Here is a 6,937-nt window from a genome sequence, read left to right as displayed (position 1 = left end):
GCTGACCAAACTCCTAAAATTAGTTCGACCCTTTCATCGCTAGATGGCTACTTAGTCGAATAAATTGTCGCAAGAGAGATAAAAAAACAGGGAAAAAATCAGTGTTCCTTCGATTTTCATCAATATAAATTATACAATCGGTACAAAAACATGCAGATCGAAGAAAACAAAGTTCCTTCGATTTCTAAAGACTGAAATCTCTATTCGAAGATCCAAAATATTTTCAGATGGCACCACAAGCATGATTCATAAATGGGTTGGGCGTAAGCGTTAGGAATGAGTTGAATCAGAATGAGTTGAATGAGTTTCTCTACGCGCTGTTTGTTCGGTTACGATTAAAATAATTTTTATTTCATTGTTGAAATCGTTGTGTTTAATTTAATGACAAAATGACAAAAAGATGGGACGTTCTTCTATTTGCCCTATATTTTATGTGGCAGGGTAAATTTCACGAATTTTGAAATCTCACACACTTGTTGTGTACACAATTGATTGTTATAAATTAAACTCTGTTTCATTGAGAAATAACAAAAGGAGACTAATAAATACGTTTGTTTTTTAGTTGCATATTCCCATCAAGAATCCTCTTGTCAAATTCCTCCTGTTATAAGAGGGTCATGGTTTTCATGGGAAAATGGTAGAAATACTTTAACAGAGATAAATGCTGAAACAATGACAAATCGTGGTTATTGTGTCAATATGGTGCAACAGTATCATGTTAATTATACATTTGTATTTCACAATGACAAGTGCTACTCCTGTGTCAATTTAATTGTACGAACAGTAAATGTGTTGGAAAAACTCGAAGGTAAAAGGCCTGAAAGAATCTAGAAAAAATCATGAACAAAAATGTAAGAAATACAAGCTAATATTATTCATCTTATGCTTTCAGCAAGTTGTATGAATTTGCCTGATGGTGTTGAACCAACTGTGGAAAATGTGTGCAAAGGTTTAAAATCCGATCAACAGTTAATAACACTATTTTCTGAGAATCATGTTCCTGTAAATTGTAGATCATCTTTAGAGGGTGTTTGGCAATTTGCTTATCAGGCAAGTATTTAACTATGAGATATTGAATTATCTATCAAGAAAATCAATTCTATTATTCTCATTACAGAATCGATTCAGGTTTACAGGAGAATGTGATCATCCAGATGCACAAATTAGATCGTGCCAAACTGCAGGAACACAATTCTTGATAACTAATCAGAAATTCAATATAACTTATAAAAAGTGTTCTGGTATGAAGGAAACTTTTGACGGAGGTAATGTGTCCATTATTTGCTTCAAATCGTCATTATAAATATTTCACCTTGTTTTTCTCACTATTTTTATACTGTAAATATTTTAGTGGTGGAATACAGCTGCTTAGGAGATTGGTTCGTAGATAAGAATCATTTCTTCGCCGTTGCAAATACAAAGGAATCTCGAAAAGATGAAAAATATCGATGTTTCTTAAAAAATCGCGATGACGATCTCTATATCGGAGTATCTATTACCGCAGAGTGTAATACATTGAAAACTGTCGAAAAAAGTCCCGAGCGTTTAAGAGTAACACCCGTTAAAGCTGAGGTGGTTGAACCAGGATGTAGATTACCGGAAGACATGGGTGGACAATGGATAAACACTGCTAACATCGATGCTGATATTTTCATTAATGAAACACATATAATCGAAACTTGGTATCCTGACGAAGGCCGTTACAGGCGTACGATTTATGTTTGTCGCGAGTCGAGAGATAGCAGAGTCATGATGGCGCGATTGACTGTTGATGGATGGTATGTATAAGCGGATGATCGTATGTGCTAGCAAAAATTATACTACACTGCGTTTTCATAATTCAGTTAATCACATTTTCAGTCAAAAAGATTATGTTTGTTTCGACTTTGTCCGTCGACATCATAACATCATTAGATATCGACGCGGTGTTGCAGTTATAAAAGATGATTTCCACACTGTTTGCTCTTGGGTACAGTTTCCTAACAAAGAAGCATGGAAATATGACTTATTTTTAGGTTAGGATAATATTTTTTTACTCGCGTCTATGCGTATTAAATCGGTTGTTCTATATTAATATTTTGTGACACTTAGCAAAGGATCCTGTGCCCGTACGTTGTCCAGTAGCTGGGAAATACATGTTTCATCAGAAAGGAGACGTTTTGTTTGAAACTAGAATTTTAGGCGGTGTTACGCTATCTCCTCGTCCGAATATCTATTGCAAACAAAATATTTCAGATTTCTCAGTATGCGACACTGACCAGAAAGAAATCGCTATTGACGAAACCTACTGTTTGTCAGTAGATCATTTAGGAAAACCTGTAGACATTTACAGTAAGTTCAAATTGTCGCGGTTAATAGGAAAGTAATGCCAAGTATTTTATTTTATTTTAAATGTACATAGGTTTGCCGGATTACAAAATGAAATGTATCGGATTTTGGAAAGAAAATTTGAAGTCATACTTAATAACTTATGACGAGTTAGATCCTTATAGTAAATATCGTTGTTGGGTATATCAAAGAGCTGATTTGAACAAAGTCCTTATGTCTCAAGCTATTGGACCATTCTGTGATCTTAAACAAGATGTTACGAGTAGTAATTATACCGAAGGTGCTGCAGTTGCCTTAGAACTACAGGTAACCTCAAAAGCTCTAATGTGTTAGTATTAATTATTGCATAACGTACATTTTATAATCGTAATCTTGAATGTAGGAATATGAAAGAGAACGCGACCAATGTCCAATGTATTTCGACGATGGAAGTAATCCATGGGTAGTAAGTGAAAATTACATCAAAATATTCAGTTATGGTAACGGTGGAGTTTCGTGTTCATGCGCATCCCTATTGATGGCAATTAGCGTATGTCACATACTTTTTCTTAGCTCATAGTATTTAAATTGTTTTATCATGATAATATTAGTCAGTTAAAGATATTAGTAAAAGTGTTAATTAACGAATAATTTGTACCACTCTTGGTATATTAATTCCGTCCATTTTGTGTAGATACACTTTATTAGATTTGAATAATGGCTATATACATACTTCAAATTTTTGCAATGCACTGTTGTAATATACATTATATTTTATGAATAGATTTTTTCGATATATTGTAAAATACATCGAGAATCGTGCCTTTTTATACTCTAAAGTCTAATGTGTCTTAGTTTTAAGCATTATCTATCCGAATCAAAGACATAATTATAAGACTTAGTATTCAATCCATTTTAGGATTGTTACATTTTACTGAGATCTGATTTTTTTACAAACATTTAAAATAAAGTACAATCTTATTTTAGATCATATGTTAATTTTAATAATATTGTAATTATTTATGTCTGCAATATATATGTATAAATAAACTTTTACACAGTTAAGATATATATAAAGAATTTATTTTGTCCAGCTGACTTTTGGTATGTCAAAATGTTCTGTTAAACTATCCAAATGTCTGTTGAATTCTTCTACTCGTTGTTTATGTGTCATAGAGGCCTTTTGTTTAATTCGTTCGTTTTGCTGCAAATAACGTTACGTCCAGTATAATTATTCGAGAAATATAAAAATTAAATAATTAATTACCATCTTTTCTTGCATTTTCTGAAATGCTATTTCCGCCTTTGTGCGTTTAATTTCCGTGGTCTTAGTTTTTTCTTCCTCTTCGATTTTCGACACTTCAACTAGTTTTTTCTTTTTGCCTTCCTTGTGCTTTTTTCTAGATTTCAAAAAATATGATGATAATAATAATATTCCTATCGTTCGTTTATAATATTCAGAAACATCAATCTCTGCTTGGGATGAAATGTAAAAACACTATCAGTCAATATTAACGCAAACAAAATGGTATTTTATTTCGATTACAATAAATTGAACTTTTGAAGAAACATTTTTAGTTTACTATTCGAAAGGCATATTTTACCCATCTCTACTTTAAACTTATTCAAGAACTGTCAATTGTAACATAACCTAAATGGAGAACGAAATTTGTCGTTTACATACTTCTTACTCACGCCTTGATCATTTTTGAGTTTTAAAAGTCCCTTGCTTGCGTGTGCATAAGGGTCGTTATCGTTCATCGGTGGCATATTGACGTTTTAAACAAATAATTCTTTGTAAAACACTCTATTGTTTACACCACGAAATGTCTTATCGCGAAGTGACGATACACACTGATACACACGGCTGCGTTGCATGAACAGAATCTCACAAATCGATTCTCTATACTATAGAATAGAGCAATTGATTATATTATGATGTCATACGCATCACTAACCAATAAAAACTTCTGTCCATTATAATTTTTAATATTCGAAAATTGTATCTTAAATATTGTCGTTTTAGAAACATACAATACTTTATTCTTGTCTTTCAGTAATTAACATTTTTTTCAAAATCGATTCTCCATTTAAAAAAAAGAATTATATATTTTTATTTCATTTTATATATATATATATATATGTATACGTGTATATACATAACACAGCGGTCATATTTTTCAGGATCATAATAAATCGGTATAATATCGTTAATAATTCTCCATTAATTATACAAGTTTACTTAGCATCAAGTTCGTGTACATATAGCGATCAAATGTACGTAATCTCTATGCTGTGAAGTAATAATCTTAATTAAATAGTTCGAGAATATGTACTATATGATAATTGATATTATTATGCGCTTGTATTCGTACTAGTTGCCATTGTCTCTATGTTGACCATTAAATGCTATTTTCGTCTCATGAGTTTAATTTAAAGAAACAGCACTGTTACTTACACAAATCCTCTAAAAACGCAATATAAAAGTTATTACTTATTCCTAAGGTGCCTGCAAGGATGAACGGGTCTCTCGTTATCGTTCAGACGAGCATATTTGGCTTAAGCATAACATCCTTGGTTTTCTTTTCATTAAATTTTCTATGAGATATATATGTTCAAACGAAGAACAGCTAAAGCTTAGATGTAAAAAAAGTTATCTACGGTAACGAATCAATTTAACATAAAATCATCGCTGAACACTCCCTCGTACGTTTGATCCCAATTCTGCTATCAATATCTTGGGCTTCTCGATAAGAATGTATAAGTATGTAAAATTTATTACACGTATTAGCGAATACCACTTCTAGAATGTGCTATAAGCCACTGCAACGTAATATCAATATTGTCTTTTTCTTTGCACGAAATGCTATAGCAACAGATCTCACGGTCTTGAATGGCTGCTAAGTTCCTAAAAAAAATATATTAATCTGAATTGTGTTGGTGCCATACTCCCTTATACTTTCTTCAAAATAATATGCATACATTCTTTCTATGAGTCCATTTTCATCCAAAGCATGAACTAAATCCCTTTTGTTGCCAAGAACCAACACTGGTATACCAGCCAGTTGAGGTTTATCCAATAAATTGTGCAATTCATTACGACTTGCTTCTATTTTGTCAGAATCTGCTGCATCTACCATGTATACTATTGCATTCACACCTCTACAATATCGTTCCCACATAGATCTGAACCTTGGTTGACCTCCTATGTCCCACACCTTTATAGTCACATTGCCTTTTGTTATTTTACGCATGTTGAACCCAACAGTTGGAATCATGTCCTCGCTAAACTGCCCAGACTGAAAAGATGAATATATATACATTTCCATCCATCACCTTGCATAAAACTCAAGTTCTTTCTAAGAAGGAATACATATGGATCCATGTAACTCTAGTTAACTTTTGAAACAAAGATTATATATCTATATGTACTGGAAAGAAAGATCAATTTTAGAAAGGATTTGTTTAGTTTTTAAAAGGATTTAGTTTTGTTAACCGTTTGAGTCGAGAATTCGTTATACTTATGAAATTTTCACGTAAGGGCGGATGCAAGAAGTTTACATCTACGACGGACTTAGTTATTTCGAATAAGGTATAGAATCTAACCAAGACGGTACATGTTACGTTAGTTCGCTAAGGGAAAATTTCATTTCTTCGTCATCGAATTCACGCGCTCGAGACAAAAAAGGAAACGTGATCATCGAATCACGAGAACGGATGGAAATTTTCGTACCGCAATGACATTTACGAAGGTGGTTTTTCCACTGTACTGCAAGCCAACGAGAGTCAGTTCCATCTCCTCTTTCCAAAAGAGGGACTTAAACCAGTCCAGAATCCGATTGATAAGCGCCAACATATTTTATCAGATCGGAGGAAATCCAGCTCCACCGGTAGAAATATAAATTCACTTTAAAATACGCCACTCACTGAATTTGACATGTAGTCATTTGCGTTCGAGTACGTCAGGTTGTCAGATCCAGAGGTATGCACCGCGCTAGTCAGTAACTGGCGCTGACTAACCGCGCGGGGCACTCTGTGTTCGTGATGCGTCACAAGATGCGACACACAAATTTTATCTCACAGAAAAACCGATATCTCGCCTACCAAACGGGCTTATCGTCGAGGTAGTGCACAGTAGCCAGGCGATCTTAACAGTTCGGGCATTGACGTGCAACAAAAGACGTTGCAGCGATTCTCAACTTAACGATGCGTACATTTCGGTACACAGCGCGGTACTGATCACTGATGCGCGCCGTCCGAGGGGAAAGTTCCTAGCTGTAGCAGTCCCTCTTCGCGCTTGAGATCTGCGCAACGTAGATGCGCAGAAGTATACCGCTGAGCGCGAAGTTCGAAATATCCCATTTTCCGTATACGGGGAATAGGATAAATTGAAATCAATATCGCGTAGCAAACATAATTAATAAACAGTAGTCTCATTCTGATTTTAAGCTTCGTATAGTTTGGAGATATTTTCAGAGGACGATTATTTTACACGGACTCGTGGCTAAATGTATAAAAATTCTGCGCATCTATATCACACGGCTGTCGAATAAGAAGGAGTAGTCGAAGCTGGTGATTTTCTCCTCACACGGTACTTATCCGTGTCATCGTGTACACAGTTTCGTTGATG

The 6,937-nt window shown here is 34.2% G+C and overlaps 3 protein-coding genes across 3 annotated transcripts; 1 reads left to right on the top strand and 2 right to left on the bottom strand.

Annotated features, from left to right (window-relative positions):
- The first annotated feature begins 239 nt into the window (after positions 1 to 239).
- Positions 240 to 3,376, top strand: LOC128872215 (uncharacterized). Its single transcript, XM_054114669.1, has 9 exons — positions 240 to 441; positions 563 to 808; positions 893 to 1,050; positions 1,118 to 1,265; positions 1,352 to 1,778; positions 1,861 to 2,015; positions 2,092 to 2,331; positions 2,402 to 2,634; positions 2,711 to 3,376. Exons 1-9 carry the CDS (start codon positions 390 to 392, stop codon positions 2,885 to 2,887), a joined length of 1,836 nt encoding a protein of 611 aa, XP_053970644.1. The 5' UTR covers positions 240 to 389; the 3' UTR covers positions 2,888 to 3,376.
- LOC128872219 (protein FAM32A) lies at positions 3,376 to 4,133 on the bottom strand. The gene is made up of 3 exons (XM_054114677.1): positions 3,992 to 4,133; positions 3,575 to 3,707; positions 3,376 to 3,511 (listed from the first exon to the last, which is right to left on the bottom strand). Exons 1-3 carry the CDS (start codon positions 4,075 to 4,077, stop codon positions 3,389 to 3,391), a joined length of 342 nt encoding a protein of 113 aa, XP_053970652.1. The 5' UTR covers positions 4,078 to 4,133; the 3' UTR covers positions 3,376 to 3,388.
- Positions 3,992 to 6,550, bottom strand: LOC128872218 (ADP-ribosylation factor-like protein 8B-A). The gene is made up of 3 exons (XM_054114676.1): positions 6,041 to 6,550; positions 5,290 to 5,606; positions 3,992 to 5,215 (listed from the first exon to the last, which is right to left on the bottom strand). The coding sequence occupies exons 1-3, from the start codon at positions 6,161 to 6,163 to the stop codon at positions 5,095 to 5,097; spliced, it is 561 nt and encodes a 186-aa protein (XP_053970651.1). The 5' UTR covers positions 6,164 to 6,550; the 3' UTR covers positions 3,992 to 5,094.
- Between the last annotated feature and the right edge of the window lie 387 nt (positions 6,551 to 6,937).

Source organism: Hylaeus volcanicus, chromosome 2, assembly GCF_026283585.1.
Source record: "Hylaeus volcanicus isolate JK05 chromosome 2, UHH_iyHylVolc1.0_haploid, whole genome shotgun sequence".
Taxonomy (NCBI): Eukaryota; Metazoa; Arthropoda; class Insecta; order Hymenoptera; family Colletidae; genus Hylaeus; species Hylaeus volcanicus.
Note: the sequence above shows the minus strand (reverse complement) of the source record. Positions and strands in the feature narration are given on the sequence as shown.